Here is a 24,682-nt window from a genome sequence, read left to right as displayed (position 1 = left end):
ATAGATCTCGCGCGAAGCCTCAACGAGCCTCGAGCACCAAAGCAGAGCGAGCAGCGTTTTTGTTGGCGTCTAATCATGACGATGTTTCGTTTCATACGGCGTCATCGTTCGTGCAAAACGCATCCTCACAATTTCTGAATAACCGCAGACACGCGGGAAGGCAGCAAGATGGTGGGAGTCATCGCTACAAAAAAAACTTGCTCCAAGATCCGCAGTCTTCTCTATATGCAGATGTTTTCAGCCCCTGAGTGTTTTTGCACGTGGGAGGAAACCGGAGCACCAGGAGAAAACCCGCGCGTGTGAGGGACCAACACTCCATCCCCACAGAAGAGATTATATTAGTCCGCACTTTGATTTACCGGCTTCGCCTGGCCATCCAGGGCACGGCACCTCGACACCGACGGAAAAGGGAGCTTAACAACACTTGTGCGATCCACCAACCCTTACCTCCGCCATGTGTGTATGTTGAACTTCTTTCGCGCCGTACGTAGCCAAACGTGCTGGATTGCAAGGGTGCATAGCTACCACCGCGGGGTATATGCGCGCGTGTGCGTGCGTGTGTTTTGTGTATTCCCACCCTCGTGACTTATCAAAATATTTGTCACTGCAGCCTTCCTGGTGCCCCAATTCCCTTCCTGCAAAGTGTGTGTCTGTGTGCTCCTCTATCCTCACAAAAGCAAAGAGCTTCCTGATTCCACAGCTGATTTGGCATTGAGTCTCCAAAGGAAGGAGGCCGCGTGTGATGTTTCCATAGCAGCTCTGTGCGAAAGCCCATTTCTATGGCTGCAACTGTGAGTGTGGAAGCCTGTCGTTTTGTGTCTATTCTATTGCATAACGCCTCTGTAAACCATGTCCTGAATAAGGCTGGTCAGCTGAAACGTCATTCTTCCTTCTCAGACAGTTGAAAACCAGTTTTTTTATTGAACCCGTTAATTATTGTCGAAGTTCACCAAAGAAGGATCTCGATAACTCCTATCTCATTATGCACAGGTTTTGAGAGGGTTAATAACAAAATATGAGGTTCAATACAATTTTGATAATTATTGTTTTAATGTGCTTTCTGTGCGGGCCCTTTTGCGTGATTATTTAAAAAAAAACACTTTTGTTCCATTGTTTTTGTCGGTGTCCATGCTTCTGATCGTGGGTAAGGTGCGCCAGTTGAAAGTTCGGAAAAGGCTCACTCGGATCAGCGAACAAACAAATCCGAGGCACCATGGGGCCTCCCTTGCCAGTATATCTGAATATAACAATAGGCTTTACCCTTGCTGGCAATAAAACAGCTGTGTTAAGATGTTTCGACATCTGTTTTAACATCTTAGCACCTCACACCGAACACTAAAACTTTCCTTCACCTTAACACAGCTGTTATTTATTGCCAGAAAGGGTAAAGCCTATTCTTAAATCAGAGGCACGTGAATTGGGCTTGGGCAGAACCCATCAACAGAGATTGAATAGCCGATGGATTGTGACTGGTGATAGAATGGCTGTCCAAGGCCAGACACACGCCAGAGCGGATGGCCGCGGATGAGATGGAACAATGCGATAAGTTAATCTGCAAAGAGTGACATGGGCTATGGCGTCCGCAGCACTGCGAGGGATGGAAATTGTATGGAGAGGCCTTCATCCAGCAGTGGATAGACATTGGCCGATGATGGTCAGTGCGTATCATGTACAGTTTTTACATCAGCTCAGATGAGATGCACGCTGTTGCGCGTAGGGTAAACACTGCAGTGTGTGTGTGTGAGAGAGAGAGTTGTGGAAATGAGGGACATGCGCTGTATCTGTCTGTTCTCTACGAACGACAAATCAACAGGGCACACCGAGAGTGTCTAACCACCATCTCGCCGAGCCTGGCCAGCCGTTTACACGCAAGCTTTGTAAGTGCTCCTCGTGTTAGCACGTATCCTGGGTTAACAAATCCACGGCCTAATGTATACCGTGGGCCACACATTAACTCAATGCGCGTGAGAGGGCTGAGGGAAGTGACACACACCGAACACTAAACATTGCGTTTGGTTTTACCGATTCTCTTCTCTCTCTGCCATTAATCCATATTGTAGCCATAAACCTAATCCCATTCAATCTCACTGTTTTTACAGGAGGCGATCTGGCTCCGAGATCTCGAGCCCGATCTACAATTTTTAGCAAAGAGCCTGAAGAAGAAAGGTTCCTTTATGGCAGCGGCGTGTTTGTGGAGCCTCCTGTTTGCCGCCCCCCCGGCTCACGGCCGCCTTTGTGCTTCACGGTGTGGCAGACATAGGCCTAACAGACATAGGCCTAATAGACTCTCAGTGCCATCCATTGTTTATTTGTGGTCCCAGCAGACAAAACAAAGCCTCAAATTGGTCCCTTTTGTGTATTTAGATCCTTCTCGTGCCTCTTTGGCGAGATGGAAAGGTTCTGGCTTTTTCTGCTGTGCGCGCGTGTGTGTGTATATGTCTGCGTGTGTATAAGAGAGGGGGTTTTCCTTATGCAGTCGCCTTGGATAATGGGCAAGTGATGTTGCTTTGCCATACTGCACACCGACAAAGCGCTTGCTCATAGGGCAAGATGGAATGTTTTGGCCGCCATGGAGTTTGGTTTACAACACCAAGAGCGTGTTGTGACTTAGAGAAGCGCACTTTCTCTCCTGGGCAGTGTGCCTGCGGACCCTCGATTGATACATTGTACGCTGTCACCGTTGAGGAACGTCGTGTAATGGTTTCGATCCCTCTGTCACTATGTTTTCATCTTCACAGAGGGGACTTTCCCCTCCCCGTTAGAAATGCACGCGTTGGTCGAGAAATTATTGATTTGGTTTTTTTTTGCTTGTGCGAGACACTTCCTCAAGTGGCGGTGGGCGTTGTGAGAGTTCGCGCGTTTAGACACGATGTTCAGAAAATAATTGACCACTTTGGTTTGTCTGGACCATCTCCGAAATCGTCTGGGCGATCTCCAAAAAGGAGCGGATGATTTTTTTTTCCCCGGTGTGACTTTTGCGTGGCGTGATTGGATGGATGACGGGGCAATTATCAAAGTCGAGGTGTGTTTAATATCACGCCTCCGTGGAGTTTTGACATCGGAGCGAGGGGGGGGGGCGGCGCGCGACACGCAAAACATGTATGGAATTGACTTTGGAGAATTCTACAGGGAATGCCAATCACGGACAATTCTTGCAGCTGAACACTTTGCTTTCTGTTGGGAAACCGGGCTGCTGCTGCTGCTGCCGCTGCTGCCGCTGCTGCCACTGCTGCAAAAGTTGGCCGTCACAGAAAACCTTCGCTTCTTGTCCTTTTGTGGTTTCCGCATTTGAAACGGAGCATTATTTGTCTCGCTGTAATTAGATTTTTTTTAAAAAATGGGTCCCTTTCTTTAATTAAAAGTGAGTTTTTTTCTGTTAAGTCTTTGTTGCTGATTAGATCTAACATATCCATTACCATATAACCCCCCTCCCCCCCCCACTGCCCCCTCCCCCCTCCCTTGCCACCTTCCCTGCATCTTCCTCCCCAGGCTAAAACATCTCCAAAACGAATAGCCTGGACACTTGTAAAGGCAAAGCAAAACAGAATATTGAGCCATTGTTGAAATCACCGCCTGCCTCTCTCGTGTTACACAACTCCCACTATTGCAGACACTGACTAACAATGCCCCGTCATCGGAACTCGCCACCTCAGCATTTGCCATAAACCGTCCAGGGGGGGGGGGGGGGCTATGACATAATTGACGTCACTCCCCGCAGGAGGCAATCGGGACCCAATTCAGACAGCGCATTAAATAAACACTGCCACCTTAAGACTGCAGGCTATGAATAAAGTCAACATCAAATCTTGACTTAAAGCTTTCGTGACTCGCAGGAATTCATATTCTTTGGGTCTTTCGGTAAAGTCACGTAGATAGGTACAAAGTTTTTTTTGTTATTTTTTCTTTGAACCTATCTACGTGACTTTACCGAAAGACCCAAATAATATGAAAGTCAACATCCTTCTGGTAAACAACATAAAATAAATAACTGTGATGGGCTATGTGTATCACGTATCATTTAAAACTCAATAACTGAAGGATTTCTCTGCTCAATGGATTGTGGGGCGTTTTAAAAAAAAAAAATCTGCGTTGGCTGCCTTGGGCATGTGGTGGAAGTTCCACATTTATATGGTGAATACCAATCCTTCCATAGGAGAACTAATATTGACAACACAAAGTGATATAATAATTTATGGACCCCCCCCCAGAATGATGATGGTCTGAAGTTGGACTCCAATTGTGATAAAACTCTTAAATTTGTGATTGAAAGGTCACCATCTAATGAAAGTTCAATCCTACAGAATAAGCTAAACACATTCAAATTCTTAAGTTTCTGACATTTCTGTTCTTACGTGCAATCATAAATTAGTGATACATGGGATGCTTTTATGCTTTTCAATAATTACAGTACCAGTTTAGTCTTTCTTAATGTCACATTTCATGAGTGATGCAATCAATTACACAAAGTCTTAGGTCTTAATCTGCAAAAAAAACTCTCATTATCAAAAGTTTAACGTTCCGATGCCAGTGGTTCATTTATGCCATTCTCTGCCCACTGCTGGTGTAACGCCGCTCTTTGTCGGTGCCATTTTTGTTCGTCTACTTTTTTGTTTATTTTTTTACATTCACGCCTAAAAAAAAGAAACCGGATGCTTGCCCTTTTGTTAGTTGTGCCAGTGACTTGTATAATTGCCATCTCTTAACGTCTGTGACCTCACCATTGCGTGGAGGCGAACGTTCGGTGGAACGGAGTTCCATTCCTGGTTTAAGGTGAAACCGTGGGCCATTTATTTCCCACAACGCTCGGTTCTCTCCAGCCTCCAGTGGAATGGGTGAAACGGCAGCGAATAGATTGGCAGATTTGCTTGCGGTTGCAGGAAAACGTGGGTACAGCATCCACGGTGGCGAGATGTTAACTACCTGCAGGAGGTCGTGGGTTCAATCCCGACCGTGATGCATGTATATTTGAAGTTTGCATGTTCTGCCCGTGGTCGCGTGACTTTTTCACCGCGTCCTCCGGAGGTTCCCTCCACATTTAGAACCCACATCACGCGTTTAAAGTATTTGGCTGCTATTAATTTCCATACGATGAGCCACTTCGTTGAGATATCTTTTGTGGCCAGGTCGCTTCTGAAAAAGAGCTACATATCTCGGTGGGTCTTACCTGGTAAAATAAAAAAATAATTTAGTTGTTAAGTGTCTTCAAAACCGTGTTGCTTTTGTAGGAGAAATGCATTTGAAGGCGATGGTGCGATGCCCAATGTTTTTTTTTCCCACTGCGTCCACGGATGTGCGATTACTTTTGGACGATCCTCTCATTTATTCCACGGATGGTTATCAAGATTGCCGCAATGTTTTCACATTTTTTCCCCCGCTTTCGATTGCACTTACATTCGCTTCATTCACTTATGAAGCCCACACAAACGCGTGTCTGTGTGAGTAAGTGCACTTGATGGCATGTGTGCGTGCACACACGTGTGTGTGTGCCTGGCCATGAAACGGTGGTGGTGGTTAAAGCCTCACACCAAGATCCAATGGATCCCCAGGTACTATTCCTCAGCCTGCACACTTCAACAAATAAATATCTCAATCTGGCCTGGATTTTCCTTACTCAGTACCTGGTGTGATGTGGTCAACATCAATGTTGGCGAGACAAAGACAGCTGGGTCCGGTGCTGACCACATTTACCCCCTCCCTCCCTTCCTCGCGTGCCATGGTGGCCTCAATAGGCGCAGTAGCCCCTAGCCCCAGTAGTCTACCCAGGCTAAAAGGGAAGATCGTTATCTTTGTGAGTGCACAAGCAGCACTCTGCCCCGACATTATCATTGGTCAAAATGGGACCAATGAACGACGCCAATGAAATCCACGCAGTTAGGTGATCAGTGCCGGTTGCTGCTGTTCCTGCCATGGCTTAGACTGACTCCGACCACAATTACCCACGAGGTGCGGTGGACCTTTTGCAAAGTCAGGTGACAAATTGCCCCCTGCCAACAACGCTTCTATGACTGGGACCCAGTTCAAATGCACGGAATTACTGTTGTTGCTTGAATCGCTGTGGGTGAGTAATTGTGGAGGAAGTCTAGACGCTTTCACGAACTCACCCCGTCCACCTCCCACTGCAGCAGACCGTGATGGCAAAGTAAATTTAAGTGTCCCGCTTTGGAAAATAAATACCTGCCATGATTTGTTCTCATGTAAAGTGCAGCTATACACGTGAAATGCAGTACAGTATTTCAAAGGGCCGCGTGTGGGCTTTTTTCCCCCCACATTTATGAGCGGTTGACTTGGTAAAATGCCAAGGTCTTGGTAAGGGAGGAGTAGGTTTTTTTTTGCCGCCGCAAGGTAAAGTATAAAACCCCAAAAACACAACAACACACTTAGGCGCGCTGCGTTTGCGCGCGGAACGGAGCATCACATTTTTTTTGTTCGTTAAACTGTTTTTTTAATTTAGCGAATGCAAAGTCCCTAAGCCAAGCGGTCGCTGCGTTGGAAGGTGAGTGAGGCCTCTGCTGAGTTTTGCGGATCGGGGAGACTTCTCGGATGGCAGCATCCAATGAACACGCGCGACTCATCCTGGAGCAGGGCAAGCCCGACATGCTCGTGCACGCGTGCACACTCTCGCGTTGCACACGCGCGCACGCAGGTATATGCGCACGCCGAATCTCGCCGGGCCTGACACCTAACTCCTAACTCAGGTCGTCTCGACGCAGCGTTCTGCGCTTGGCACTGTCGTTATCAGTCTCAGCGTCGGCACTGGGGGAGACGGACGGACGGACGGACGCATGTTGTTATCGCCCAGCGCCGCCCCCACTGGGCGCTATGCTGGCTGTAACAAATGCCCGTCGACATCCCTTGCCGCGCCATTACGATTGCACGTGCAGATGTCGCGTGCCCAATGTGGTGGCCCAGTCCGAAGCACTTAGCGGTGTTGATCTTTCTCGAGTAAACCTGCGAGCACAATGGGTCTACAGGGCTGCCCCCGCTTTGTTAGGATCAGGCGGGCCGCGCCAGTCTGGCGCTCTCGGGGCTTTAGCTCAGGTGGTGCTCTCGTCTGAGTGCTCGGTTCTGCGCCGAGCCACGTCCAGGTCCTGCCGCAGCACGATAAGACTCGGCTTGCCACCTTCAGCCTCTGCGTGTGATCCGGCCACCGCAGACTCGTCTGCACCGGGCCCAGACCGGTACCGCATCAACACAAAGTGATGGGGTGGAGTTGGGAACAGAGTGGGGGGGGGGGGGGGAGTTGTGTCTGCTTGGCTGAGATCGATCAACTTATCTGGTGACGTTGGCGGGTCTTGCTCCGTTTATTTTTTCTAAACCGACTGCAGATTGCACGGAAACTGCATGGTGCAGCTAAAATTCATTGGTGCAGCCTATTATTATCCCCAAAATATTTTTTGGGGATTTGGTTTTTCTCCCCACTGTACGCTTGCCATGAATGAACCACAATACCTTGCTGATCTCGTCAAGGAGCATGAACCATCACGCAAACTGCGATCATTCTCGCAGCGGCTTTTGGCTAACCATCAAACAAAGACGGTGGTCACCGCATCATGCACTTTCAGGTGCACTTCTGCGGCCGTCTGGAACGCTCTTCCTTCCGATATTAGGAATGGCCTGGAGCTGAGCACTTTTAAATCTAAATTGAAAACTCATTTCTTTAGAACTGATTTTTGTGTTTAGTTTTTTGTCCTTCCCGGGCACCTCCGATTAGCACGGTTGGCTTTGTACGGTGTAAAATAAGTTACTTATACGTACAGATACACAGCATTTCTCAGAAAAGCATATTGTCTGCAGCTAATGTCTAAAAGCATAGGGTCGCATTTCACAGCACAATTGTTTCAGGTAGGCCACACATCATAGCTGAGTGTGAAGGCTTTTACGATGGCTGTGGCCATCAGGGAAACGCTAATGCTTGGAATTTATCACGGCACTCGTGTGCTTCTTAGGAACATTGAGACAAAATATTAATTCTATTTCATGAGTGTAAAATGGTTCCTGGGCTGATTTATAATTTGTGTGCACATATACCGAGGTACTGTAGCACACGTCTGTGATCCAGCAGTCTGGAGGTGACGATCGTGTGCATTTTTAAAACTAGTAACAACCACGGTTTTTTTTAGGTGGCTAGGAGTTTGCAGAGCAGCAATTTGATTGAATTAAAGTTTGCACATGCTACCACATGCCAAATACCCATGAATGAGTGACAAATTCATTGATCTCATGAGCACTGTAAATGTTGAAAGAGGTTAGCTTCATTGTAGATTACTACTACCAAGAAAGTCTGTCAAAGATAAGCATTAAGGATTGCCGTCAATTTTTTTGCAACAATTACGTTCATTCTGAACAATACATTGTGAAAAGTAAGTGGGCTTTAACGAGACACGTCCCGAGAAGAGATGACGACCGGTGGTCGAGACGAACGATGGGAGTGGCAGCCAAAGGACAGAACACGCCCAACAAAATGACGACCGTGGAGATGGAGTGATGAAATCAGCTCATGTGCGGCAGCTATTTGGGGTTGATGCATGGGACGCTCGCGATGGAAGGCACTGCCTTCGTCCAGCGGTGCGTACAGATCGTGGCTCGTGATGACGAGGTTGGCCATTAATCCAGGGAATAGGATGTGCCTTGCTCGTGCCAGGTAGGCTTTGGACGCTCACAAAGACATCTTTTGTGCTTGGCCCCACGAGCGTGGTTTTGTTCTGTTGTGCCCGGGCCACACGGCGTGCCTCGGTCGAGGCGGCAATTCTGGACACGTCTGGGCTTCGGACTTAGCGGGACTTGAGATGCCCTCTTTGTGCTGAAATTTACGAAGGCAGCCAAGCTCTATATGAAAGTGCCATCGCCTGAAAATAATATACCCGAGGCTGTTCTTCGCACCAAAGCAGGGTACTTGCGAATTCTAAGATTTGGGCACTTTTGTGTTCAGTATCAAACTGTAAAGGGGGTACAAGGACGGTGCATTGTCATGTCGTTTGTTAATTGCAGATGGAGGGTTCATATGATTTTATGTTGAAAATGTTTTTCCTCGTGATAAGGTGTGATCCATGTGGACATTAAACCAGGGGAAACAACGTTATCTCACGTCTGAATTTTAAATATATAGTAATTTTTCAAGTTTATTTTGTTTAACCAGGTGAAACCTCAGGGATACTTTCAGTTGCAAGAGTGACCTGGGTTGTTGGTCTGCTAGTAGGGGAAGATGATGGCTTTGTATAATTATCGGAGGTGTGGGGGAAAGGCATCAAAACTAAACACAAAAAGTAGCTCTAAAGAAATTAGTTTTCAACCTACATTTAAAAGTGCATAGCTCTGGTGGCTTCCTGATATCGGAAGGAAGAGCGTTCCAGATGGCCACAGAAGCGCGTCTGAAAGCGCCACGTGATGCAGTGACCGTGTTTGTTCGATGGCCAGCCAAAATCCGCTGAGAGGAAGACCGCAGTTGGCGTGATGGTTACCGTTCAAGTGGCATCTTATGGAGAAACCGGCCCCCACCATGGGAATATGGAATTTCCTAGGATATTTCAGAGCTGCCAACAGAAGTGAGTGGCTGTCTCGTTGCTTGTTTTAGCAGGAAGGCGTTTTTACTTGTTGATACGTATAGCACTGTGAAAGTCTGAACAAAGTTCTAGTCACATAACGTTGGTAGGGCAGGAGTGTGTGTGTGTCATCCCTTGTAAGTGATTTGTAGCAGTTTACATGTTGTACGAGAGCAATGGTGGTCTTTAACACAACAAGACTCTATTAGCAGGGCATATCGATCTCAGCTCTTCGTAGCCTTGGATTTTATCTCCAACGCTGCTGAATCTCCCCTGGGTCCAACTGCTTAGTTCAGGGCACTGGTCATTGGCGGGCCTCCCCTTGAATGAATGGACAGCTCGGACTGATAAAATATAATCAGTATCGTCGCTATTTCCATCTCCCAAAGTCTCGGTGCCTCCCTGAATATGGGGCGGATGGCAGGGTTGAGCAGGATGGGAGGTGCGACAATCCACGCCCCTTTTTTTATTTTCGAAGCTGGGATGTGATAACAAGTCAACGCTTCTTGACAAAGGTAGGTTTGTTATGCGTTGGACGTGGATCATGTGCTTTTACCCACTTGAGAAAGAGAGAGGAGAGTCGAGTGTGGGGATGATGCAATTGGCGTTGTGTAATGCACGCACGGTGTTGTGAAAATGATTAAATTGTTGAGGATGCGTTGGTCACACCTGGCGATGGTGCTGTTGCAAAGCGCTCTGCTCAAAGTTGGAAATTCGTGAGTCAATGGATCTTTTTTTTGCGTGCCAATATCGCCCTACAATAAAGTATGCATCAGTGCACATTTACAGCGGAACCGGAACGGTAACAGGGGGCATTGGAGCAACAAGAATGAGAAAATAAACCACGTCGAGCAAAGTATCAAATCCTGGGGCCATCATCGTTCCTCTTTGTAGGAATTCAACAATTGTCATTTTGCGGATAATCAGGCCCCTGCCAGAGGAATGTGGAATCCCCGCGAATTGTTTAACGCAACCAATTAAGCCGAGCCCCACTCAGCGCTCAAAGGAGTATGCGATTGATTATTGCGTCGTTTTTTTTTCTTATCAACGTGACAACTGCGCGAATATCGCCAACGTGAAGTTCACACGACGAACTGGAAAGACGAGCCAACGAACGGGTCGGTGAGGCGCGATGGGAGCAGCAAGCAGCAGCACAGGTGGCTTGGAACTCCCTCCCCCAAGCTCCACCTCTTGATCCCCCCCTCCTCCCCTACCTCTCCGCCTCCGCACCCTGAGAGAGAGAGAGAGAGAAGGAAAAACACTCCCCATGCGCTTGTTTGTACTTGCACCAAGCTTGGGTAACAATTAGATGAAAATTGGCAGGCGTGTGCGTAAGCGACTGTTGGTGCAAAGGAAGGGTGGGGGGGGAGGAGAGACATTGTGAAAGAGTGCGCCTGCTGCTACTACCGCTGTCGCATCCGTGCGCTGAGCCACGGAGAGAGAGAGAGAGTGAACGCAAGCAACCGATGGCTCATTGAGGGGGGGGGGATGGGTGCGTCTTAGGAGCAGGCACCAAGACGGCTTCATCATCATCATCGTCGTCGTCGTCATCCTCTCCTGCGAGCGCCGTGAAAGAATGGTTCGTGAGCTACTTGTGGATCTTTTACGCTGCTCCTCGTGTTCTTGTTGGAAGTGTGCGAGGTGGTTCGTGGGTGCGCGATCCCAGTTTCACGTGCCTCTCTCCCTTCCTCCGGGATGTTCGGAGAGAATGTTTGTTGGCGATTGGTGGTGGTGACAATGTTGTTGTCGTCGTCGTTGATGATGATGAGTCGTTGTTTTCGTTGCTTAAAGCTGAAGTTAATGTCTAAGTAATCAATCTACTGCAAATCATGCGCGTGTGTTGTTTTAAAAAAAAAGAAGGGTAAGGAGTCTAAATGCCAAGATGTTATTTACGTCTCGGCAACACAATGACACCCCACAAGTTCACTTTGTAAAGTTACTTAATCTTACAGTTTTCGTTTATTTTCTACAATTACCAGTCAATTGCCTTTCCCCCCCTTTAACCGAGACGAATCTGTGGAAGCAACGTATCTGTTTTGGATGGTGGTGGTGGTATGGGGGGGATCCTGCAGTGATTCATATATATTCTTTGTTTTTTTCGGTAAAGTCGCGTAGATAGAAAATAATAAAATAATACACTTTTAACATTTTATAAAAACCAAAAACTCCCGACGCCTGATGGCGATCGCTTGTGTTATTAACATTTTTTATTTTTTTATTATTATTTTCTATCTACGTGACTTCACTGAAATAACCAAAGAATATGTATTCCTGCAGTCACGAAAGTTTTAAATCATGATTTATATATGTGTTTTATATCTTCGGTGCATCTCCGACCCAACCTACGTTGGTTTGCAGTACGCGTTTGTCCGACCTAACAGTGGTCCCTTATAATCGCACCGCAGAAAGGGTTGCCCGCCATCCTCCTTCTCGACGTCGGTAACTTTGCTCTTACCCCGGCGCCGTGAACTCGGGAGTCCGTTCCGTCAACGCGGCCACAAAATCCACGGCCACAAAATCCTCTTGCCTGGACGCGAGCTGCCTGGACGCGAGCTAAACGCGTCCAGGCAAGAGGATTCCGCATCGGCGGAATCCTCGCGGTGCCACGCGTTGGCGGCACACGCGAACGTTAACCCCCCCCCACCCCTCGCAGTTTATAAGCAACAAAATATAGTACGTGGGTGATCCGTATATAACGTATGATCATTTTATGTTCGATAACCCAACTAGCATCCGGATGCATTACAATACTATATTGCTACATCGCAGATCTGTTTAAGGAAGTGACTTGGAGAGGTATTCATCCAGCAGTGGATCGATCATGGCTGATGATACAGCGTGAAATTGTGATTGAGGGATGTTAATCTTGGAATGCTGTGCATGCGACACATTCTTGTCGAATATTATTGCCCTCCGCTCTCTTTTTCTTCTATACATTAATTGAACTTGCGTGACAATTTGCGATTCAATTTGCAAAATGATTTTTCCCTTGCGTTGGCGCACGGCCAAATGTCTCCTGGAATCGGCATTGCTACGTTGTCACTTTGCACGTATGCGTGAGCCGTAGATCCTCCAGGAATCTCCATCCAATCTGTCACTTTCCATCACGTTCACAATATTAAATCACCTGTCGAGGCGAAAGAGGGCCGTTGGAAATCAATGGGGTATCTCTAAATGGATCGCTTTGCGTGTGCACTCACCCGACCTTGTGGTGGCGTTGATAGTGATGCACCGTGCTTTTAAGAGCACGCTGCTCGCAAACGGAAAGCAGTGCGGGATCAATTCGGCCCGCCGTCCATCCAAGGTCGATAAATTGCCATTCACGTGCAAGGACACCACAGTGAGCCTCAAGACTCTTTTGAACGAGGGTCCTGCACCAGGATGTTTGGCCGAGTCCTATGTCGCGAGTGTACGTGGCGGTGCATGGTCGGTGAGCCCCACTACCGGAAGGCAACGGTTATTTTATGGATATACTGGGCCCCGCCATCGGAATGTGGATTTTAAACCCCCGCCTCAAGACCAAAACCCAAAGTGTGATGGCTTTGCCAATCGCTCGCTTGTAGGGGCTTGGAGACGAGGTGACTGCATTGCTCCTGGTCGTTGTGAAACGCTGAGGCTTCTGATGTTACACTGCGTGCATACGTGAGTGAGTTGGGCCAGAATTCGACCTCACCTATTTTTTGCATCGCTGTATTTTGGACTCTGGTATCTGATGCAAAAGCAGGTTTATCCTCAGTAGGCCATCGCTACCAACACGTTCTAAATAAAGGAGTTGATGGATCGTTTGTGGTCGCAGAATGCGCAGCTTCGGCCACTGTTTATTTGGTGTCGCTTTTCAACATGGTTCTCTCAAACTATTTTTTTATTTGAACCAGGTAAGAGTTTCTTAGCTCTTTTTTTCAGAAGCGACCTGGCCACGCGTGATAGCTCAACGAAGTGGCTTATTGTATGGAAATGTATCGCAGCCAAATAAATGTGGAGGGAAAAAACCGGAGGACTCGGAGTAAAAAAAATCCCCGCGACCACGGAGAGACACACAAACTCCAAATATACAGGCGAGTGAGTTAACATCTCGCCACCGCAGTGCCGAAAGAATCTAGGTTAATTACAAAGGTTAAGCTGTTCATGCTTCCAATTTGCTTTAAATAGGGAACGCTGTAAATGTGGTCACATGGTGCATTGTTTTATAACCTGCGGGGTTTTTTTTATCAGCAATTAGGAGTTAATTGGCCATCGGCCATAAATAATGCAGAGTTTACTACTCTGCGTGCCGCCGGTCGGTCGGCATGTGGCATGCCAATTAGAGTAAAAACTATTGCATAGTCGGACTGTTACGTGATTTTTTTTTAACGTAACATTTGACGATGCTGTATCACGCGCCGCACATGGTTCCCCAACCACAGTTGTGTTTTTGTTGTTGTTTCACTCTGCTGTGAGATGCTGATAAATCAAAGGGTCACGTTTCTGTTGACCTTTACCACCAACCATGGTGGGGGGGGGGGGGATGGTGCTGGACACGAGGGCACGAAACCGATGCCACGATTGCCGTGGCTATTGCCGCTGGCTTGCCTTGTGCGTATTCTCGACGAGCGGTGGTGACGCCCTCGACTCTCTTGCCGCACGGTGTTGCACAATCCAGCATCGGCGGCAGCAGGGCCTCTCATCGCGATGCGGGCAGCTGCAGATTGTCTTACTCGGAGCGGTACAGATTGATGGCATCAATGCCGGGAGTTTGCGTGACTCTTCCAATAAACATTGCCACTCTCCAGATTGAAATCGCATCCGCGGCGACAGGTTTCTGCAGATTACTCAACGCACACCTTCCTTCCCACATACCCCCACCCATAACCCCTCGGACCAGTCATCGGCTACCGGAGCGACTCGGTGCTCCGGTCTCCAGATCTGTTAGAATTTTTTTTTTTATTTTGGCCTCTTTCGTCGCAAATCAAATGGAACTGCAGTGTAGGGTTGCCGTCTGTACCTGCAAGAGCCGGAGTTTACGGTTACTAAGCCTCGCTCTGAAAAAGCGCTTGAAATTAAATACAGCGCGTATTGTTCCTGGGCCGTGTCGGGAGCTGGCTGCAGTGTGCCGTGTTGGTCGCCTCTGAAAGGGGCTCGCACGGCTTGGCTAGCAGTAGCGGCGGCGGCTTGCGTCCACCGCCCAGCTCTGCTCGAGCGTCCGTGTCCCGCGGAAACGCCACCTGTTTGTACTAAAAAAAATGAAAAAGATAAAAGCCGAAGATGCCCTGCGAATGTGTTTTGCAAACTTGCTGCAGGATCAAGAGAACATTTGTCACGATTACACGCCCGTTTATGCGATTCGTACCGGGTGCAGAATCTCACGCAGGAATTTGTTTCTCCTACGCGGAACTTGTTTTAAATCATTTGCGGAAGTGGTCGATTCAGCAGCCCGTGCTGCTGCTCGCTTGGTGAGAAGCAGGGATGACAACGGGGTCAACTCCTTGAACCCACGCCCCGCCTTCATGGCCCACGTGGAGTTGGGAGGTCATCATCCAGCAGCGGATTAACAAAAATGTATTATTGTCCATACACGTATGGCCCATGCCATTGCACATGTTGGGCACCCGATAATGTTAAACGTTTCCACTTGTGTCGTGGGAGATGGCGATTCGCACGTTGCCTTTGGGACCCCCCCCCCCCCTCTGGTGCCTTCCTGCTGCCCCACTCGAGGTGCTGCTATACTCGCCGCGTCCTTATCAAAAAGGACGGATTTTTTTTTATTCTGCAAAACATCGCGACGCCCAATGCATGACAATCCATCGAACCACTGGTGGGGGGGGGGGGGGGTATAAATAATCACGAGGGTATCCACGTGGCCATTACCTTGGCGGCGGAGTTGTGTCACCTTCACGCCCCACTCAGATGTGGGCCCGACACGGCCCTCACGCGGACTGACGTGTACGAACAAGTCGTGCGAGCGGCCAAATAAGTGAGTTGTTTATCTTCTCAATAGTAACATTTGTTAATGCTGGACTTTATCCAAACTACCTGCCCAAACCTTACCTACCGGTACGCCCCTTGACGAAACAATAAAGCACTGCTAGCTTTGTTTTTAATTGCGAGCGATCCTGTGGCCTGACCGATGCCAATCAATCCCGGCTGACCGCGCACTCTTCTGTGGTTAAGTGAGCAACGATGCTTTGATACTTTGCTTAAATTTTTTTTATTATTATTATGATCCAAATACATGAATCAAAATCACGCGCGTGTGATGGCATGATTTTTTTTTTGATCGATGCAAACGCTTGCTTATATTCGCTTTGAGGCGAATGCGAAGAACCAAACTAAAACAAACGAGAGAAAAAATATGAGAAGCAGTACAACAAATGAGATGGTAAAAACGGGGATGGTGACAATTCATCAAGTCGTTGCAGTTGTAAATGACTGATAGCCAAATATAAATCTTCCCTCCTCGCCACTCTTAAATTAAGCCATCATTTGTCTGGTGCAAATTAATTTTGGCTGAACTCAATTGACTCTTCTTAACCATATCATCCCCACATCTCAGTCTACCGTGTAGCCCAGAAGCATGCATGCGCTGCATTGTTTCCAGCGACATTCAGCTGCATTGTTTAAACACAAGAAAACATAAACATATCCCGTGGTTAATTACAGTCACGATTGTTCGGTTTGATTTAGATTTCTTTTTTTTGGTTTATTTTGCAATTGGTGTTTCTCGGTGCTGGGTACCATTGAAAATCAACCGAATACCGGCTTCACGGTACGCCTCTTGTTACTATTCGATCGGCTATGACGGATGGATCGGACACCGACGAAGAGGACGGGCCAAACACGTGCAAGAAGCGCAGAGATCCACATGCTTAGGATTACGCTGAGACTGAGCGGGGACTGCGGGGATTGGAGAATGTACACAAGTTAAGGATGTAACTTTGATCGTCGGGACAAAAAAGCGGCTTGCGGCTTACGTTTTTTTTGCGCAGGATATACGTCGTTGATGGCCACTGGGCAAGAAAAGTTACAGAGCAGCAGCCAAAGGAGCGAATGGAGGGGGGGGGGGGACGTCTTGGGTGCAATTTATTGCATCGCAGGACCGTTACAGATGGCAGCCACTTTCATCCAGCAGTGGATTGACCAAGACGGATGATGTTGAATTGAGTCACGAACTTGAATCATTGTGATTCATAGAATCCACAAGGTGATGAATTGCCGTATTACATACTTAGCGCAGATACATGTGATTGTTATTTTGTATAAAAAATCTTGGAAACAGGTGGTTTTAATATGCCGTGTTTTATTTGGTATTACTGACTCACCTTTGCACGGTGTAATTTTCTTCAAAGGTAGTCTGCTCTGAGTAGTAAACCTTAATTATATTTAACTTAAACGAATCTCGCAAACCTCAAACAGTTATAGCCACCAATCTCCGATTCGCGATCTTTCTCGGCTCTCTGTTCCCAACATCGCAGAGAATAACAACCCTTTCAAAGGCCTCGGCATATGAGTTCATCTTAAGTTAATCCTAAGTTAAGCAAAACTTAATTCCTTTAGTGCCTCTAACCTGCTGTGTGTCTACATTTTTAATACTTTGGACAGATACGTTTGTAAAATAAATTCCCGAATATTCAAAGAACGTTCCTTGCTAAAAACCTTTTTTCATGATGGCATTTCCCATCGGATGCATTCCCTATGCAGAAGTAAACTCCCAGTAAAGCTCTAAATACGATATTTACAGGAAACAATTCTCAGGCATCCTTTCCGTAAAGCCTGAAAACATTTGTATGAGCGATGGTTTATTCTTGTAACCAACGCACAATGGTCTTGTCTACTGCAGATCTAGACCTTTTTGCGTCTCAACAAGTTATCGGATGGTTCGCTTATAGCTTGGAAAATCCACCAACACCCCCCCCCCCGCAACCAGCGAAAAATCTGTGCAGTTGCTAAAGACACCAGGAGTATTATAATCATCAACATCATCATCGCCTGTTAAATCTAAGTAGGGTCAACTCAAACATCATTGTCCTGAATCGGTAACTGCATCTGATTAGGCCACAAAGATTCAGTTTTGAGATAAACTCTAACTACAGGTCATCGGGTCAGTGCAGCTGTTATATTTGTTTGGTAACTCATCTTTTTAAAATGTTTTTGATCATAGCTACTTCCTGCATTCTGCTGCTCTAAACTTCACACGATGAAGACTGCATTTTTTTATTTTCTATCTACGTGACTTTATCGAAAGAACCAAAGAATATGAATTCCTGCAGTCACGAAATTTTTAAGTCGGCATATCATTGTATTTCACTTATAAACAAAGCGGGCACTTTGGCAATTGCCATGAATGCCTTTTGAGGCAGAGAGGAGCAGTGATGGAATTGTTTCCCGTCCGATTTCAGAATACCGAATCAACTCTTCATCCGGCATTCGTTTAACAATTTGACACCGGTGACCGTTGCACCGTTTGCCTCAACTTCGTGTTCAACTCGATCCATGCGTCGCTGGTGAGAAAGAGCGCCGTGTGCGTAACGTTGTCACCTGCTTCGGCCGGTGATCCGCTTTGCGATCGAACGATTTGGATGAGCAGACGATACATCTCCTTCATGTGTATCTGTCTCTGCGCTTAAAAAAAAGTATTCTTTACACAACCCCCTTTCGGCTCCCATAGCCGTCAGGGAGTGAATAATTTCAGCAGCACTGATTCGGTTACAAGGAAACCCTTTGAAATATACACAAAAACGGAGCGCACTTGTCAATAACGCCCTCTGACCTCTCTATTTATGTGCTGCGAAGAAGAGCCATTGCCTGAAAGATAACCTATTATATACCTTCCCTTTTAGCCCGATGTTATTGATTGTGATGCTTTTGTTATTTGTGCTTTGTGGACCACGGCTAAAGCAGCAGCAGCAGCATCACCAAATAATTCGTTTTACTTGTTTCAATATAGGTCAGCTTGGTTTAGCTCGTGTGGTTTTATGGTCACCTCGCATCACGCCGCTGCAAGGGTTAGTCCTAATTGTTATTCCTTCCATTCGCGATGGATGTCAATGTTGTAAAATATGCAGGCAATTAGTGTGAACGGCGCAAAGTGTAGGTGGCACAATTGCACATTGTTACTGTTGTTCACGCACTGAATAAGCAGAGGCAATGCTGTTCCAGATATTCATGCACGGCTCTGTTGTTCGTATAAATAAATAGTGACCTGTAAACAAATGTTGGCATGTAAATAAAAAAGGAAAAAGCTCAAGTGTTTTGGGGGATATAGCCCACATGGTGTGAACCTTTGGCTTGTGAGGGCACAAGTTCAAATTTTAGCAAGGGTCAACGAATCCCATCATCCTTTTCAGGGTCAATAAAATCCGTACCACATGGTGGGAAGTCCGCAAGTTGTTTGTTTTGTGATGGGAAATTGGTCCCTGCTATGCAAATGTGGAATTTCCACCGCTGAGTCCGCACCACCAATGGAAACGAGAACCGCTCGTTGCTCAATTCGGCGCAGGAATACTGACGTTTTGCATTTCTTGCGTGTACGGTACACACACACACACACGCGTGCGTTTAGTTGGCACAGTAGGGGGCACAGTTGGTGCATCGGGGCAGTCATCTCATTCAGTCGACCCGTGGCACCTGGGTTTGTCCCGTGACCTCCTCCCAGCTGGCGTTCGACATCACTGTGAACTCGACGTGCACCTAGCCTGGCACAAGCGCCATGGTGACGGTTGTTGTTTTTGTTGTTGCGCTTTGGGGGGCGGAAGCACAGTGGTGTGCGCGCCGCGCTACGAATCCGGCGATGTGAGTCCGCCAACATCAGTGGCGATTGATGTCGGAAGCGCCACATTGTTGTCCACCCCCAGGTTTACGATGACTTCCTGATGCGGTATGCAAACATCAGCGCTTTCCCCCAACAAAACTGTGCACGTTGTATGGGGGATCTTTATATTTAATCTTTGCGCTCTCCAGAGGCATTCGATTGTACATGCTGGTGCACAATCCACGATCACGGCTTTGCACGCAAATCTGTTGCGTCGGCTTCGCGGGAAACGTGCCTTCATTTATTTTTCACAATGAATGAAAGGTCAAAGTCCTCCTCCGGCTCTGATAATGATAATGACGATAGTAAGCAAGCAAGCAAGCAATTAAATCAATATAGCTCTTGGTTGGCACCAAATCTCCATCATGCGCTCACGACCTGTGTGGGAATCTGGCACTGCGTGCCCGCGCGTCTATCTGCAGCCGGAGCCTCTTTCCCCTGCAGGCACGGCGGAGATCATCGCAGCCACGCTGTGGCGGCCCATTGGTTTTTTTTGTTGCACGCACACTCTGCTTATCGCGCGACGTGATTGTGTCGCATCGCAGCCGCCTCCATTGAACGGCTGCTCTTCGCCACGCGGCGAAGGCACGGCACCACGCAACGCACGCGATTCATAATGGATGCCCTTGAAGCCACACTCATTGATAATAATAATGATAAAGTTCGCAGCTCATTCACGGCATTTTGTAGATGTTGAGTCGGTATCCGGCACTATAAGGAACATTGGAGCTGTGGTGTAGATTCCACAGTGGTATGGTAGCGACTGTCCTCCCGAGAGATTAGCCACGTGTGGCTTGCCCACAAAACGGCACGCCGTTTGTTGGCCCTGGAGAGGCCAAGTTGACGGCTGACTGCGACGAGATATTCGCCAGCATGTTCCGACGGTGAACTCGGCAATCTTAACCACAGCTCCATCCGGTTGGGCTTTAGAAGTGCTGAAAATAAGTAAATCAAGTAAACAAATTACCTAGGGTCTAGTCTCGAACTCGGGGATGTGCCCCTCACTCACGAGAGCGCCTGAGGATCTCGGTCGTGGGCTGTGCACCGTGGCGTTGCGCCAAGTGTGTGCGCGAGTTGTAATGGAGGTAATTGATGGCAGCCACGTGGGACGAGGGGGGGGACAGCACGCGCGCGCTTGGTGGTGGCGTGCGCCCCCGAACACCGCACCAGGCAGGGTGGCACACGCCTGTCATCCGCTGCTTTGCATACGACGGCTGGCGGGTGAACCACACGGATTTATGACACTCCCAAAGACCTCTTTTGTGGGATGTGAGGTCACCTGGAAGGTGGCAGTACAGGAAATGGGTTGCTGGACCCATCTGTACAGCGAGGGGTTTTTTTTTCTTCTCCTTGGTCCTCTGATTGCCTACCACATGCACAGCGCTCATCAATGGAATATCCCCAACGTCTCGACGCAAGGACGCTTGAGACGCTCGGTGTCGCTCTGCTGAAGTAAATTGGTGACACTGCTCTAAAGTTAATGGTAGCGTGGCGCAAGTCTGGCGTATTTTACGACCGCACAATTTCACCAGCGGGTCCTACCTTGCACATTGGGCACATTTACTGCGACACCATCGGTTCCTCAAACCACGACGCAGTTCCCGCTTTGTCTGCATTTATTTGGTCTGTAGGCCAGTTTTGAGGCCGAATGAGGAAGATTGAACTTGCCTTCGTCTGTAAATTTTAAAGCGAGATTACAATTTTTGTTTTAACCTTGCATACAGTGAGTGAGGAACTGACGACTCAGCGGTGTTGGGAAAGATGGCGGTGATGATGAAATCACCTGATCGCAGTCGTGGGTGTAAAAAATGTAAATATCAAGAGACAGGAAACATGTATGCAATCTTCCAGTTGGCAGATGTATTAGAAAGCAATTTGTTGCAAATCCTGCTTAGTTGTCAGCGTGCGGCGTGAATGAGTAATGCGACGGCACCCTGGTTAGTATCGCTGTGTGCTGGTGTGTGGCACTGGTGCTGGCCGAAGTGTCTGTGTTAGCGTGCGTGTGAGCAGGAGGAATTATGGCTTTGCAGTTGGCGCAATGTATAGCCTTGCAGAGCATCGGTAGCAATTCATATTTGAACCTGTCCTGGATCTGGGAACCTGTCCCAATATCACCATCCCCACGTGTGATGTGCCAGCATGAATAAGTGCTCGCTAGCCGCACTTCCTCCAATAGCCTGCAAGGATAATGGATGGATATTTGTCATCGTGTGCGACGATGTTGTAAAATCTGTATTAAAAACAGCGGGTGGTCGACAAACACATTACCGTTCCTTGAACCAAGGTCTCATTTCCATTTGTGGTAGAATATTTCATGTGCATTCACGTATGTGAGAGAAGCTTAAGAGTATTTGCAAGGATTACGTTTTCTGGTCTAATGTGCGTGTAATTTGCAGGTTATTGCCGCAGAAGAAATCATCACCGCACCTTGTCCAAGAGGGTCATACGAGACCGTCCAAGCAACATGGCTCTGTTGAGAGCCTCGTGAAGCACACCCTCCACGCCGAAGCGAGCTTGCTGTGAGGACGAAAGAAACCCCAAGAGCAGAAGAACCCGACGGCCAAAAAGCATCCCGACCGTTGGCTTGTGGCGACTAAAGGGACGCGGAGAAGATTCGCGGGAGCAGCAGCAGCAGCAGCAGCTTCGGCATGCGTCGTTGCTCGCGCGCCCTTGCCCCGTGCCCGAGCTGCAGCGTGGCCGCGGCAATGCTGTGCGCGTGCCTCGTCGCTCTGTCTGTGCACCTCGCGATCGCGACGGAGCTTGGAGCAGCGCCAAGGCTCACGCACACGTACCAGGGTAGGTGACCGGTGCCGCGGGCGTGCATTTCTACGTGGGGTGTTTCCCTATAACCCCCCCCCACCCCGGATTCACACGGGCGCACCCCCCCCCCGGGCTACCACGAGTTGCTTGTTTCTGGTGGACGTTCCGCATCGCGCTCGGTAATGCGAACGGGCCGCGGGCAAAGCAAAGCAGTACCACCCGTGACCGTGACACTACGGTGACGACGGCCGTTTGGGCAATTCACGTGGACGCACGTTGGGGGAACACGCGGGGGGAGCGGTGACGTGCAGCGGCGACGAATTGCGCCCTGGAGCTGGAAAATCTGAATTTGATTCCCAGCCAGGGTCAACGCCAGTGCTGACTAATGTCCGAGGCAGTTCTGTGTTCTCCGCTTCGTTAAAGCCGCACCGATGAGCGTGGCGAGGCACGGTTAAAAATAACTCCTGTGACTGACTTGGCTTGGGGAGGCTTCCATCCAGCAGTGGATTGTCAGGGCTGTAAATGGCAATTGTTGTTAATATTATTAAGGAATATCTTTTGTATAAGTTGGTTACAATCCCATAACTTGTCCACTTATGCCAATTATATTTTCTATAACAAGCCGAGAATGCATGGGGGAAACTTTAGGAGTTGCATCTTTAATATAAAAGTGGGAATAAATCCGTCGTGATGGCTGAAATGTTCACTTATTACGAGGGCGCTTGTTTACCCAGGAAAGCCTCAGCGAGTCCCATGACTCTTCTTCAGGACGGTCCCGCCAAGGTGTAGCCATCATGGGGCGATGATTGTTACGAGGTGTCGTTTGTGGTAATTTAGCGTTATTGTCGTACATGAAAATGCTGCACTTTGTCCAAACGACGCGGTTTCTAGACACATCGGGTGTCAAGAGGGGCTTGATTCATGCGTTGTTGAGAATGCAGATGCCACATGCCGAGAAAATGAGAAACTGTTGACTTTTTTCCGACCAACTTGGATAATTTTTCTATGCAAAATAATTATAATATAAACCATCTCTCTGTGAAGTATAAAATCAGGTCATAGATTAATACGCTTCTAAAGGAACTCATGTAAACATTTATCACCGAGCATTCAGGGGTGACAGACAAGTCACAAATGAGATCTTTCGGGGAAAAAAATGCCAGCACTAAGTACAGCACAGTGCAACAAGATTAGATTCTGCTACTAGAATAACACGTTGTTTATCTGTGTGTCGTCGTAAAGTTGGGCCATGCATGAGACTCGGCTGGCTTGCTTTATGGCGCTCTGTTACTGGGATTGTGCACAGGTGCACCCACTTATCTGACCGAGCACAAAGCACGCAACATTTACACCCCGACCGCTGTGAAAGGAAACGATGAGAAGCAGAGATGTTTGTGCGCGAGAAAAGCCTGTGAGGTGGGACCAAAAGCGTTCGCTACGAGGGCGCGGAGAGAAAATGGGGACCGAAGAAGAAGGGTTTGGGTTTGGATTACATCTGACTAACAGCAGTGGATTGATCGCGTGCCATGATCAATCCACTGCTTGATGCCATCGTCATGTGTGCTCGAGAATGAATGACGCAAAAGCAGGGAGTGTTTGTGTGTTTGACGGCTTTTACGAGATCTTCCAACCGTTAGAAAGATTTATTGGAATGGGTGGTGTTTCACGGGAGGGAGTTGGACCAGGGATATATTTATTATCAAGGGTTGCAGTAAAAATGTTTTTACTTAACGCCCCATTCATTAAAGGGCAGATGCAGTAATGAAACCGTGACGAATCCTTGTTAAAGGTCTGACATGTGCCTTGCCCTGACACCCCTCTCCATTCTCATCTCAGCTCATTATGTGGGTCACGATTCGAGTTTTGAGTCCGTTCATTATTTTACATCACGTTGAATGTTTAGCGCGCCCAGTGGCTGTAGGGGCAGTTGGAACCGATTATTTGTCACACGTGAAAATTGAATAGCATTCATTACTACATGTTCATTGATTTTATGTGTTCATTGCCAGCTTAAGATTTTAATACTTTCGAATCGATACATTTTTCCACTCAAATAACAATTATTATAATAACAATGCTCTCGATTTACCCAGAAAAAGTAACGCTGAGTTTCGCGACTCTTTGAGGAGGGGTCGTGTTTGTAGGATGTATGACCAATTCCATATGAATGAGCGTGTGGAGTGAGGCATGCCCTCTGCAGTGGATGACGGCACGCATGGTAGCGGAGCAGCGCTGTACGCGTGCTTTATTGCTCCTGCTGTTGCTACAGAGCGGCATTCTGCAGTTATTGCCGTTTACTGATAGCACGGTGACCAATTCACACACCAGCTGACATGGGCAGGTCAGGGAGGGGGTCGTCAATCTTTTTGGGATAAGGGGGTTGTTCCTTCTTCCCATTCTTTGTCCTCCTGGGTCCGTTCCTCCATCCTCGACAATCGTAGCCATTGAAATGGTTAATCCACCACACATCCATTGATAGGTAGAGATACGGAGATGTTCCGTGGAGGTGTGGAGACTCAATGTTGAGAACCTCTGATGCAGAGGAATGCCCCGATTGTGAAATGGGGGGGGGGCATGGGGGCCTCAATGGCCATGAAGT

General features: G+C 47.9%; 1 protein-coding gene across 14 annotated transcripts in view; it reads left to right on the top strand.

Annotated features, from left to right (window-relative positions):
- LOC116938531 (semaphorin-4B-like) overlaps positions 1-24,682 on the top strand; it is a 185,057-nt gene that overhangs the window by 106,439 nt on the left and 53,936 nt on the right. For 11 of the 14 annotated variants that reach the window (XM_076065898.1, XM_032945722.2, XM_032945762.2 and 8 more), the window contains one exon: positions 21,720-22,119. The exons of 1 other annotated variant lie outside the window; for it this stretch is intronic. In XM_076065898.1, the coding sequence (XP_075922013.1) occupies positions 21,972-22,119 (148 nt within the window). In that variant the 5' untranslated portion in view covers positions 21,720-21,971. Of the gene's footprint in view, positions 1-7,287; positions 10,697-10,742; positions 11,119-21,719; positions 22,120-24,682 lie in introns of those variants that run through there. 2 more of the 14 variants (XM_032945802.2, XM_032945732.2) reach the window with 2 other exon arrangements.

This window comes from Petromyzon marinus, chromosome 1 (assembly GCF_048934315.1).
Source record: "Petromyzon marinus isolate PM22_M1 ecotype Great Lakes invasive population chromosome 1, UKy_Petmar_22M1.pri1.0, whole genome shotgun sequence".
NCBI lineage: Eukaryota > Metazoa > Chordata > Hyperoartia > Petromyzontiformes > Petromyzontidae > Petromyzon > Petromyzon marinus.
Note: the sequence above shows the minus strand (reverse complement) of the source record. Positions and strands in the feature narration are given on the sequence as shown.